The sequence below is a fragment of the Necator americanus genome, chromosome I (genome assembly GCF_031761385.1).
Source record: "Necator americanus strain Aroian chromosome I, whole genome shotgun sequence".
NCBI lineage: Eukaryota > Metazoa > Nematoda > Chromadorea > Rhabditida > Ancylostomatidae > Necator > Necator americanus.
Window position 1 is genome coordinate 1,752,072 of NC_087371.1, and position 13,262 is coordinate 1,765,333.

General features: G+C 39.0%; 3 protein-coding genes across 4 annotated transcripts; 2 read left to right on the plus strand and 1 right to left on the minus strand.

Annotated features, from left to right (window-relative positions):
- Nucleotides 1-2,389: 2,389 nt before the first annotated feature.
- Nucleotides 2,390-4,420, plus strand: RB195_004207 (uncharacterized protein; the record flags this gene model as incomplete). The annotated part of the gene is made up of 5 exons (XM_064180630.1): nucleotides 2,390-2,463; nucleotides 3,312-3,346; nucleotides 3,989-4,089; nucleotides 4,221-4,281; nucleotides 4,350-4,420. The coding sequence occupies 5 exons, from the start codon at nucleotides 2,390-2,392 to the stop codon at nucleotides 4,418-4,420; spliced, it is 342 nt and encodes a 113-aa protein (XP_064033222.1).
- Nucleotides 4,421-5,049: 629 nt separating this feature from the next.
- RB195_004208 (uncharacterized protein) lies at nucleotides 5,050-7,253 on the minus strand (the record flags this gene model as incomplete). 2 transcript variants are annotated; one of them, XM_064180647.1, is made up of 11 exons in its annotated part: nucleotides 5,050-5,128; nucleotides 5,427-5,463; nucleotides 5,542-5,592; nucleotides 5,678-5,746; nucleotides 5,831-6,044; nucleotides 6,108-6,227; nucleotides 6,294-6,374; nucleotides 6,662-6,805; nucleotides 6,867-6,981; nucleotides 7,037-7,098; nucleotides 7,170-7,250. In XM_064180647.1, 11 exons carry the CDS (start codon nucleotides 7,248-7,250, stop codon nucleotides 5,050-5,052), a joined length of 1,053 nt encoding a protein of 350 aa, XP_064033223.1. The 2 variants fall into 2 exon arrangements, with proteins under 2 accessions (XP_064033223.1, XP_064033224.1); XM_064180646.1 differs by lacking the exon at nucleotides 5,050-5,128 and having other exon boundaries at nucleotides 5,423-5,463; nucleotides 7,170-7,253.
- A 3,171-nt stretch (nucleotides 7,254-10,424) lies between these two features.
- On the plus strand, nucleotides 10,425-13,247 carry RB195_004209 (uncharacterized protein; the record flags this gene model as incomplete). Its single annotated transcript, XM_013449678.2, has 4 exons — nucleotides 10,425-10,526; nucleotides 12,196-12,293; nucleotides 12,358-12,403; nucleotides 13,194-13,247. 4 exons carry the CDS (start codon nucleotides 10,425-10,427, stop codon nucleotides 13,245-13,247), a joined length of 300 nt encoding a protein of 99 aa, XP_013305132.2.
- Between the last annotated feature and the right edge of the window lie 15 nt (nucleotides 13,248-13,262).

The window sequence follows — 13,262 nt, forward strand, 5'->3', positions numbered from 1 at the left end:
ATATGAATCAAACCAGAACGTTTCTGATGTTGTTGTTATGCACACTGTCTTAACTTACCGCTGAGCTATCAAATAAATAGAACAGAGCTTCTCCAATGGAAATAATTGCGATGGTTGTCTCTTCCTTGATTTTATTAGCTGTCTCGTTCACGTCAAAGGCAGCATATCATGAAACTGACGATGTTTGTGGTCTTGTTTTATCATGAAACGTATATAAAGATCAGTCTTCAGCTGAACCCGGACAAGACGATGCTTATGAGGAACGGATAGGTTTCTAATGCTCCATTCATGCCCAACGTAACGAATATATCCGAATCCTCCAGCTATGTACATCTAGATAGGGATATCAACATGATGAACGACCTAACCTCCGAGTTGGGCAGAAGGAAAAGAGCTTCATGGGAAGCATTTAGGAGCATCGAGGGTGTAGTGGAGAGGACTAAGAACATCCTGCTCTGTGCTCACCTATTCAACACCACCGTTCTTCCTACTTTTACCTACGGCTCAGAAACATGGACGATCTGAAAGCAGGAAGAGAAAGATTCGCTCAGCGTCATAGAACGGGCGACTGGAGGGTGATGTTAGGAGTATTATGCTTTACGAAAATGAAAAAAGTGATTCGAAGTTCATTCCAACGTCATCGATTGAAAGATCAGAGACGCTCCCGCATATGCAAAGTAAGGTAAAATATGGGGGGGGGGGAAGTTATGCGTTTCAACGATAATCGTTGGACGAGAGTTGTGAGCGACTGGATAGTGTACGACAGCAAACGCACCCAGGAAGACAGGGGACTCGTTGGTCAGACCTCTTTACGAAGCCGTTAAAAGAAAGATACGATTCTTTTTGCGTCCCTCGCAAAAAGAGAAGCCACTGGACGACCCTTATTTGAGAGAAATGGAAGTATTTCTCGCACCCGCTTGAGCAAATTGATCAGCAACTGCAGGATGGGTGGAACAGTGGATGAGCATAGCCAAGCTCAATTCCTTCAATTCGTATTGAAAAATATCGTGGGGAACGACAAGATACATTAAAACGTACATCTTTGTGCTCGCGCCGGTTTCTCCAGCAGCCTATTCAGTAGTTTTATTTGAACAGACCGCTAGTGGAACTTTATTGATTTTTGACCGTTTGTTCGCGGACAGAAAACTTTCATTAAAACTATGAGTCAAAGTTCAGATGAATCTTCACATAACAGGAAAAACACTTTTAGAACAAATTAGCTATTTGCATGGTGCCATAAAATGCCGGATTCTTACTATCTTTAAAGAAAGTATAACTAAAAGAAACACAAGTGGAAAGTATTATTTTGAACATGCCTTTCGCAAAGATCACAGGAATAAACAATCTGAAAAAGTTAGAGCTTAGATTCTTGCATCATTGCATAGGGGAGATGATCGTAGAAGCATCCGGGATTGTTGAAAAGATCGGTGGAGCGGTAGAAAAGCATTTTGACCTCAAAAAGACGAGAAACAATGTCGAAAAGGAATTTATATGATTTGAAATCGATCGTTTCCAAACACTTCACACAAACCATAGGATAAGATTAGTTAGAAGGGAATTTTTGGATTTGTTAGGCCGATGCGTTCATGCGGTTGATCACGTGATTGTTGCTGTCGTGAAGTACTAGGGATATTCTTGACCTATTGATCAATGATCTACATCAAAATAATATTGCTATTGATTGTTCATTGGAGGTGAAACGATTGGAGAGTTCTTCTAAACTTTAACCTCTAACTCTCAACATAAAAAAGTCTCAAATATTTTAGATGTTTACATAAGTTCGTCTTCAATTTTCATAAATGGCACTAAAATGTGTTGCTCGGTTAGTCTCCGGGATTTCTGTTTATTTTTTCCAAGCACTAAAAAGGTTACAGAGTATTGTATTGTTTATTTATTTATTTATTTATCAATCTATCTATTTATTTACTTCTATTTTATAAAAGTCGATTTCTTCTTTAGTGTTTTTTTTTTCAAGTTGAGAGTAACGAAAAACGAAATATTGATGTTTGAGGATGGCTACATAGAAACAAAAAAAAAACCATGAAAATGAAAACCACAAAAAATGTTATCTCTATTTCATTGAAGATTCCTTGGAAATCATCGCTGTTTGAAGTGCTTGACATTTTTGACTGAAAAGAATTCATGAGAAGAAAAAAGAATAGGGAAACATCTCTTCACACTTTTCTTTGAGGTAGTAGACATTAGAAAAACTATAAAATCTAGTTCCTCCTTAGTTCCTCCTTGTTTTCAGTATGCTTCGATTAAATCGTTTTCGCATAAAAACACCACTTTTGGTGCCACTTCTCATCGTCTCTCAATTGACTTTTTGCCTTAAAGCAATCGAACGAAAGGTTATCGAATTGACTTCGGTATAAATGGAAGAGTTTTGATGCTGATGGTAGCATCAGTCACGATGAACCCTGCTCACTTCTTCTTCGTGCTTCTTCTTGCCATCAGCCAAAGGTAGAGTCAGGTACTTTAAAATGTTCAAAGTTACTGTATGAAAAATTCCTAGAGTTGTTTTTGCACTGTAGTCCCAGCCAAGGTAGGATGAAAACTTTAAATGAAATGAATTGTTAGTTTGACTATTTCTACTCGATAATCTATTCGCATCAATTGGATGATACAAATAAGCAAATAAATAAATAGATAAGTAAAATTTTGGATGATACAAGTAAGCAAATAAATAAACAGATAAGTAAAATTCTTTTAAACCTCTCCGCCGTTTTGTAGATGGACATTTTAGATTTTGCAAGTCGTGAAGAAGTTACAGAGATATGAACCCATATGAAAATTGAAAATTGAAAAATTTTCAATTGGTTTTGCGTTCTTCTCATTGGATTTATACACGAGCGAAAAAATCGCACTGATCCTCGTGCACCTGTGAAAGTTCCTGTGGGATTTTACGAATTGACACGCATTTATGCGATTTTGAACTCTCTGGATCTCAGTCACGCATACTTTAAAAACTACAGTATGCCTAGGATTAGGTTTAGATTTCTATGAGTGTTCGTTGTGTTTTCTCTACACATAACGTTTCTAATTTTTCGCTCTCATCTTTACGCTAGACCGATCAATAGTCAGGAAAGTTCACAATAAGGTCGAAGGTCGTATTTTGAACTATTTTGCTACATCATACTCATCTTAACGCTGCAATAAATTAACATTCAAAGATTCCGAAGAAATTTTTCCCTTTAGAATTGGATGTAGATTGATTCAAAGTTATATCCTATTTTAAAAAATAGGATATTTTTTTTAGAGCGAGAGCGAGCTTTTTAAAGCGAAATAAATTAAAGAATGAATATTTTCAGGTGCTTCGCAATGTATCCGTACGGAGGTTATTATGGTAAGTGCCAGCATTTTGTTCAAGAACAATTACAATTACAATTAAGTGAGTAATTTACATTAATTAGTAGTTAACTTTAATTGGCTTTGAATATTTAATAACAAATTTAAGACAAAATAAGGAGTTTTGAAGAAATAAAGAAAAACTAATTCCATAACAAGGTGAATTATGAACAAGAAAAATTACAACAACATAAATATACCTTTTATTAGAGAAATCTCGTGCTAGGAATTTGGAAGAATTGTTTTCTAAGGAATGAAAATTAAGGACATTAATTTTTAGAACCTTTTATTCAACTACTCTCATGGCTAGTCATAGTATTTCAATAGGGGACTTTTTTTTCTGTGTATGAAAAAATAGGTGAACATGCCATTTTTATTTGCTTACAATAGAAGGTGGGAATTCAGCAACCAAAGTTGATTTTTAAACATTTTATTTACTTATTTATTTATTTATTTATTTCAAAGTTATCCATGTATGTAAGAATGGAGCACACAAGGAACAAATAACAAAAATATATGTTAGAAAATTGAGTAATAATACATATTTGGTTCATTTCACCACATTCAAAAAGAAGTGATGCTATCCAGAAAAATGCTGGATTTTGCCCTGACGTCTCAAATGACTTTTCGTTGTGTTTAGGACCTATGGCTGGTGTTCCTATTGTTCACGCAGCACCAGCGTTGCCGCATCCGATTGCTTTTTCGAATGGACCGATTTATACTTCAATTACACCATCGATTGTGAGCTTATTTTCAACCTATTCTGTGTATTTTCCAGAATTTTTCCAGAGCGATTTCCACAACTTTCCCAGACTTTTTCCCAAAACTCCCAAAAATTTCATTTTCTAAATTTAACGAAAAAAAGCATTCAGCATCCTATCTATCATACTCCACGACTTGAACTTCGCAATATTATTCGTACTGGCAGCAAAGGTACTTGATCAGAAAGTTTTTTTATCCTACAAATTTATGACTGGGACCCAAAATTTCTGCATTTACAGACACTGCACACTTCGCGGACACTATGCATCGTTCGTTAGGAATGCCTTTCCACAAGAAGAGGAACTACTGAGATGCGCGTCACCTTTCAGTCTGCTATGTGCTCAAAAATGTACTCGTCCTTTAATAAACATTCAAAAATACTTCATATTCATCGTAGGGAATGTAAGAAGGTTTAGCAACAAGACATACGGTCGCCACTGAACGTAATGTGTCAACCTGACGCATTACGTCCCTTGGCGAAAGCGGCAACTAACACTCCGTCAGTCTGCACTCGCAGATCGATTGGAATATCGATTGATAGGGTGGCGAGATCAAGTCGATTATAAATAAAATAAATAAATATAAAAACACGGAAAAAGAAGGAAGAACTATCAAAAGCAAGTGGTGGAAGGCGAGCTTTCAAGTGCTCTCAGAACGCAGCGCATCACGCGCCGGCGCACAACACGCTCGACGCCGACTATAGCCGCAGAGCAACAAAGAATAGCAGGGAGAAGAAGAGAGGGAGGAGGAACGGAGTAGCACCTGTTCAGACTTGCTTTAACATGTTAGGGCTGGAAATTTGTGAGGACGGTTGCTTTCGTGGTGGGACCCTCATTTCAGTGTCCAGCAACCATCGCATCGCCTTATTTTGAACACAACCGCTTGCGCAATTGCACGGCACCCTGTAAGGTGTCACATCCGCGAAGCCAAGCATATGCGTCACGTCTTTCGGCGAGCGGGAGCGACAGTGTCAGCACCCCGTTGGTTGTCCACTTCTTCACGGGCGAGGCGCATATCCCTGTGCATACGCATACATGACACGTTCTCAGGTACATCGTAGGAGGATAATAGGAGTGATAAGCAAGTGTTTGAACGTAACCACTTACGTTATTCTGCACTGTTACAAAGTCTTTCCTGTTGTATTTTCATCAACCCTGATTTTTTAATGGCCTCTACATCTTTGTGAATTTTCTTTCTTTTTTACTAAATTTAAAACACCGAAAAATGCTCTCAAACATTTATTTTTTAATGTACAAGAGCTATCAATTTTCTCTCGTCCATATTTTGCAATTTATGCGGGAAAATAAAGTCTTCACCATTGACTTCCTTGAATAAGCGCAGCGTCACGGAAACCTGTGAAAAAAAACTGAAGTTTTTCGAGGTATTCATATTCATATTCGTATTCATTCGAAATCGAATCGAGTAACCTACCACCGGTGCAACGATTATAACGTCGTGACTGTTCATTTGTGACCACCGCTCCTGTAATAGAACCGTTTCCTTTTTTCTTATCAGGAAAGATTATAGATTATCGAAGTTCTGAACGAGAACGGTCTCGAACGCTTACTTCCACGCCACGTGGTTTCCTTATCGAAACGAAGATTACGGTCTGCTGGCGTCCAGTTGTACAGAATCTCTGTAACACATTTTTACAATTTTTTTCCAGATTTTATTTTCCTCTGCATTATTGCATCACTTGGCCCCCGTAACCCTCACCAACCCGCTCTATGTGGGATGGTAGCCGGTGCAATCGTCCTGGCACGAACAGATCCATCGTCCTTTTGTGGTTGAGTTCCGGTATCCTGAACGGGCGGATTCTCTTCCTCTGATTTCGTATTCATTTGCGGTGGAGTACGTGTGGATGGCGGTGGTGGTGGTGGTGCTGGTGGTGGTGGTGTTCGATTTTCTGTCTCTGACGGGTGTTCCAGCATTTCCTAAAGGATCCAGAACTTCTGTTCAGAGCAGACTTCGATGGTGGAGGTGGCAGGGACCCATACCATGTGACGCTCCACTGATTGTACGTCGCAAATCTGTCCAGGAAGTTCATCCGGATCACTTTCACAGTCGCTAAGCTGTAAGCTTAGCACTTCTCGTTCGCTGCAACCTTTCTCACGAGCCTGTAATAGGTGATGGTGAACTTGTTCTTTGATTTCTAATTTTTGAATCCATGGAAAAATCCATACTTTGCGGATATAAATGTAATGATCAGTTTTTTTCTCCACACGAGCTCTAGCTGCCCATCCTTCACGATCAATTTCGGCAAGCTGAAGACCTATTCATTTTTGAGGATTATTTAGCGTTGCCAGAATTCATTGACTACGAAACTTTTGAGCTGACGAGAACGCTCTTTCAGAATTCTCAGAAGATATGCATGGGACCTTCTAGCCCAGAAGATAAAAGCACTGGGACCTCAAGGCAATATGGTGCCAGTTCATCCTAGATTTCGAGAAAGTGCAAAGATTTAGCACAGAATACGCGCTACCAGGAAATTTTTTCGATTTACCGTACCCAACTATTCTGGAAATTCCATCCTCACCCCAAACGATCGTACCTTATCCCAAAAAGGGATACTTTTGTTAACCACTTCAGAAAACGACGATAATACTCGTCCGTGATGTTTTTCAAGACATGGACGCATTGTTTCAGCGAACATTGAGACTCCTCCAGAAATGAACATCCGGCGAATCTGCTGATTCTGAAATAACTTTTTAAATCCGTGATGAGATCAAGAATTCGCTTAGAACCATTAAACTAACTTTGCCAACATCTTTCCACTGGCTCCGCCCGGCCGCCGTGGTTCGATCTACTTCTGCCGGCAGCGGAATCACTTTAAATGTCCGTCCTTTCCGCTTACCGCGTCCTTCCATATACCTAGAACAGTTGGACTTGTACTAGGACTTGAACTGTCAACGCAGTACAACATTACCTTGGATCTTTTGAATTCGGTTGCTGAATCCAATTAATGGAACATGGCATCGTTGACCAAGTCTGGAACAGAGAGATCTTTGAAAGGATATTCCTTGTGGAAGTAGGAACAACCCACAAGTGTCAACACCTACCATAAGCCTTGATGTATTGGGATGAACGACACCGTGAATCCATACTGCTTTTATAGTGGAGGATGTTAAAGATAAGCTCATCATTAGAACATCAGAACACCATTCTTTATGATTCTTCTGCAGCTATTGGTTGGTTCACCTGATCAACTAGTAATAAATCAATAGATTAGTATTATGAGGCATTACGTAAGCTGTAATATTGAAAAGAGAAAAAAAAAGATTGTTGTCCCATTATTAGCTCAATAAATTAAAGGCATCACCCCACGAATCTGACGTGGTACGGATTTCAAGTGGAGTATTCGTATACAGGATCGTAGATTATGGAGAGGGGGGTAATTCCGTCCATTTCTTCCAAGTTGTCGTAGAAAACGGCCCGGAAGATACGGCTTCGAGCGTTCCGGCGCGCTATATTCTACAACGAGTTCGATTGGAGCGCGCCAGCCTTGTGCACGCTCCGAATCTTCCGGACCGTTTTTTTACGGCAATTAGGAAGAAATGGACGGAATTACCCTCTCTCCATAATCTGCTATGCCGTATACGAATACTCCACCTAAAATCCGTACCACCTCAGATTCGCGGGGTGATCCCTTTAAGCGTTGCTTCGCAAATTTAAAGGCAGCCTATCACGAAACTTACAGTATTAGGATCCCTGTGGGCAAATATAGAGTTAGTAGTGTAGATTACGAGTATGAGTGTGACCTCTCCCAGTTCTTCCTAGTTGTCCTGAAAAAACGGCGTGAGAAACTTAGTCAGTGCTGAAGTGCTTTAGAACGCGCCACCTTTGTGCCCACTTCGGTTCCCTCAACAGTCTATTCATTGGTTTTACTTCAATAGGCAGCTGAGGAAACCTTATTGATTTTCGACCGCTCGTTTAAAGGTGCAGAGCGTGCATATGAGTAGAAACGTTTTCACATACCTCGTCAGAACCAAGGAACATTTCTCGCTGCGTCTTTCAGGACGATAAGGGAAAATTGAGCGGAGCTACATCCATAAACGTACACTCTAACTTCGACATATCCACCCGTGTGATGTACGGAGCAGCATCACTATGGCTATTGAGTGACACCTTAGCAGGACATTTGACTCTTTCCTTACATAGGACTCCTACAGAACTGTCCAGGTCAAACGGAATGGCTTGTTTCCAATGTGGAATGACCATAAGCGTTTGATTTCCTCTAAACTTCTACAGATAAATATTTAAGAGTTCAAATTAACCGTGTTGGTGACATCTTCATGTGATCCACAAAAAAAGCTTAGGACTCCTTGGACACCGTAAAATATTAAACTATGTGAGCATAGTTATAGCAGCATCTATAGAACTCAAATTTCGTGGAAGTAAGATTAAATTACGGTGTCAATCGAAAAAAAGGCGAAATAAATAAAATAGAGGATAAAATTGAAAAATGGATCGTTTCGCCTTCACTTAGACGACCATTTTAGGATTAACCTTCTTTAAGGCTCCTCAGTAGGAGAGGAAGGCTAATCCTAACAGAACAAAGTATTAAAAAAATCAAACAAATAAAACAATATAAAAACAAACAAAGTATGTAAATAAAACCAATTAGTCTTAGAAGTAGAGCGTTTTCTATACTTTAATTTCTATTTTCGTATTTTCCACGCCAGCTAAATTGAGTATCGGATCCAAGTTTGTGTTGCACTTGTTTTTTTTTACGCGTCTCCATGGGAATTCGCTTGGCACAAACATACAAACAAACAGTTTTTCGCTCTATGTAGTAGTAGATCGTTTCAGTAGATCGTTGCGTATACGCAACGCATAATTCGAATCAAAGCCATCTGTCCGGCGAACAGGTTTTTCTCTCAATCTATTCATGGTGAACCATATAAGGATGAATTTCAGTTTTATGTATGTCTCGCCGCCGTCCTCACCGCGCTTCGATTCGAACGACGGCGGCGGCGGCGGCGGACATTTGTAGCTTTGATTTTTGGACTTTTTTACAGAACAAATTTTGTACCATTTTTTTATTTTTTTTTTTAACAAAACTAATCCTAATGAAGAGTTACATTACAGTAATTTCTAAAATAGGAAAAGGAAAACTTAAAGCAATTTTTAACAATTTCTGCATAAGAGAATCCTTTCGTACACATTTAAGATAATAACACCGGATGTATATTTTTGTCAAGTATATTCCGACGGTCCGACGGCATCCTTTTTTATCTTCGGGTCGAGAATGTGTCTGTGTGTATGTCTGTGTGTATGTCTGTGTGTGTATGTCTGTGTGCTTGTTCGTACGTTCGTACGTTCACAGATCACCATTGCTGCCTCTCTCCGCATCGATTCGGCCTCATTTGTGAGGCAGGCGGCACACACTGCCGAACTCTTTCCTTTTCTCGACTTCTACTCTATAACTCATTTCTTCTAGTTGTAAACATTTCTCCTTTTTTCTTCACAAACAAAAATGTTGTGGAATAGCTCCAAACATTCGGAACATTCGATTTTCATATTTTAAACGTCCCGCCATTATTGATGTCAGCGAAAGTTACAAAAAATAGTGCATTGTTGCATTTAAATTTTCTTTCTCCGGAAAGAATCTATCTGGAAAACTAGAATAATTTTCTGATTTCTTCTTTTTTTCGGTTTCGTTCCTCTATCGACCCTCATCTAACGTCATCGCAAATATCTATCTATATGTTTCCTTTGCTGCAACGTTGTCCGAGCAAGAATTACTACGACTAAAGATCACTACGTCCTCATTTCTGTGCTGAAAAGAAATGCAAATTGGAATTGACGAGAGCTAGATTACATCAGGATACTTGGAAATCGTGCTTTATCCCGATGGAAAAGCTTCGATGTTACATTAAACTTCGGATATAAGTAGATATTTATACAAAAAAATTGATTTTGACCATGTAAACGCTGTTTTCAGAAACTCTTCGAATAGTTTTCTACTTTAAATTCATTTTCAACGATTAAGGTTAAGTCTATCACAAAGAAAAATGTGCTGGTAGTTACACAAAAAAAAGAAAAAAAAAGAAGAAAAAAATGCCATTGTCATCACCAAATTCTACATTTAAAATTTATTTAAATTCACCTCGATTTTGAGAATTTTCTCACACCTTTGGGATTTAATTTAGAGATAAGTGATGAGCTCCTCCCATTCTTCACTTCTCATTTCCTCTTAGCGCCTATGAAGCATGGTGTTTAGTAGTATTGATTTTCTTTCGTACGAATTTTATGTAATTATGAAGCTAATTTTTTTTCATCTCCTCTTGAGCTCAACCCATTTAAGATTCGCTATGGTTGCAAGGACGAAGAAAGTTGCGTGCCGTGGTCGAGGTCGACCTCCAAAGATAGCAAAGGACGAGGATGCAAATGGAGAGGAAAAGACGCTAGGCAAGGTAATGAGGTCATGCTATCGTATTGAAGAGAAAACCCCGAGAAAAAAATCATTACATAAGCGGGGAAGAAAGAAAAACATCCCGAAGAAAAAAAAAACAGGAAAGAGAAGGAAAAGGGGAACAAGAAAAATCAAGCAACGATAAAGAAAACATGGAATTGAAAGAAAATTCCCAAAAAGAAGATCTAATGGGATCGATTGTACAATTCTTATAAGCTAATCCTCAATTATTTCGATTTCGTACTCAACGAATCGATTTTTTTCCTCCTTCAAAGTGGTAACAGCGTCGATTACTACACGTAGACGGCGTTCTTCCGGAAAATTATCGAACAAATCATTCGGCGCAAGCAATTAACCACGCTACGTGAATGGGAGGGAACAAACGTATCGGCCTATCGACCAGGAACGTTGCTACATTCTATGTTATCCTATTGAGTCAAGGGAATATTGTTTGTTACTTTGTTGAAATCGGTTAAAGAAAGGAAAACGAAGGATTGAAATTAATTAAAGTTAGAAACTTAAAGAAATTTGGGATAGAGTGGACTCGTTGACTCAAAAATTCCAGGAAAATTTTCTTCGTCCTTTCTTTCACCTTCCCTGGCAATTTACCCTGAAGTTAACAATATTTGAATCAGTTCCGCTGACAAAAGAATTTTAGCGATTCAATCGCCGATAAACTGGGTGATCCAAATGAAGTGTGCGCAAAAATCCAAAGAAGAAATTTTTCTATTCAGGAGTCACAATTTCAATATTCAGAATCACAAAATTCTACATAAAGATCTCACAGAAATGTTCACATTCAAAATGACCGCCTTCGGCTTGAATACAAGCATCCAATCTCTTCCAGAAATTTTTGAGGATCATTTCTGTTGCCCCATAACTTCTTCGGCGCTCTTTTCAGCGAATCCAGTGATTTGTGTTCAAAAGAACAGGCTTTTTGCTCTGGGATCGATCAGACAGCAAAATCCAGAGGATTGAGATCGGGCGAGTTTGACGGCCCAACATCTTCATCAAAAAATCCGCAAAATTGGGCTCACACCACTCCAGTGTCTGTTCTTTGCTCCGTGAGCTGGTGCCCAATCTTACTGGAAGATCCAGTCAATGTCTGTAGCATTTTTTTGCCCCAAAGAGGATTTGCTGCATCCCTGGATTTCCCATGTCCCATCACATTTCATGTGGACCACCCTATGGAAGAGAGATTTGAAGATCGATCACACACACACACATGGATCAAGGGTCTATGCTCTCAGGTGATCCTGAGAGCATGGACCCTTGATCCATGTGTGTATGTGATCGCAACCAAGTCGTGGTCGTAAGACTTGCGGCGGTAAAGCCGAGCGCATGCAGCGCGAATGCCGCGAAAGGCGTTCTTCCATAGATTTGTAGATCAATTTTTGCTTTTGCTTTTTGATACTGCTTCGGGCGTTCCTGCGCGCTATTTTCTACGGCGAGTTCGATTGGAGCGCGCCAGCTGTGTGCACGCGCCGCATCTTCCGGGCCGTTTTTTTACGGAAGTTAGGAAGAAATGACATACGAATACTCCACCTGAAATCTATACCCACCTCAGATTCCTTGGGTGATGCCTTTAAGGAAAAAGAGAGCTCTTGAGTTGTTACAGCAGAAAACACTCATTTGATTACTATTTTACCATTATTTTATACTAATTTCAGACCACAAAAGTGATCGAAAAAGCCAGCACCGGCAGAAAACGTGGCCGCCCAGCTGGAAGCGGTAAGAAGAAATCGGGTGCAAAAAAGTCGAAATCAGCGTTAGTCCATTTCTTCCCCTATTGTTTGTGGATTTATGTGCACGACTACGTTCACACATTTCAGTCCCAGAAAGAAGAAGGTGTCGAGCGATGAGGAGAGCGACCATGAGGTATGAATGAGTCATGTTCAACGACAAAATATTTTTTAAAGGAAAAAATCAAAAGAAAAACTCTTTGGAATCCGAACCTTCCCCTATATATTTGATAGTATTTTATGAGAAGCTTTTCTTAACTAACAACAACGTTATCTACATCTGCAGAATCCAATATAGAAATACACGTAAACATCCGAGCTACCGTACTCTAATCCTGCTTACGGATATAATCACTCAGATCCCAAGCACCGCCCACTTTTGTTGACTGTTGTTTTTGCAGTTTTCTAGTATGTTACGTCGTTTCGCAAGTAATCTCAAGCTCAGCTTTACTTTATTTTTTTATCCAGAAGCTCTAAGCTACTTAAGGATGTAGCTTAGAGCTTCTGGATGAAAAAAAATCAGAAAAAAATTGAACTGGAAACATCAGTTTTCAGTTGAAAAGGTTGCCATTCGTTGTAAATCCAGAAAGGTACACTTTGTTATCGACGAGTATATGGATTTTTGATCTCCAATACTAAGAATATCCAAAAATCATAATTACCGATTATCATTAGGAAAAATAAAATCAATTATTAATCGAAAAAATTGTCAATTATCATAAATAATCAATTGTTAGCGGTAAAAATAGCTTTTCATATACGGGGTTGGCAGGCTTTGCTACTAATTATTAGCGTTAAGGCCTTTTCAATCGTCTTTTCATGATTTAATTATTGATTTTTTCTGAGAAGAGAAATTCTTAGGGCCTAATTTAAATGGAATTTTTGAGAATTATCTTCAACTTATCTCTAACATAACAGAATTTAAGGAGGAATCCATCGCGGCCGAGGAGAATGGCGAGGATAAAATCGAGAGTGATTGAAGAATATCAACTGCC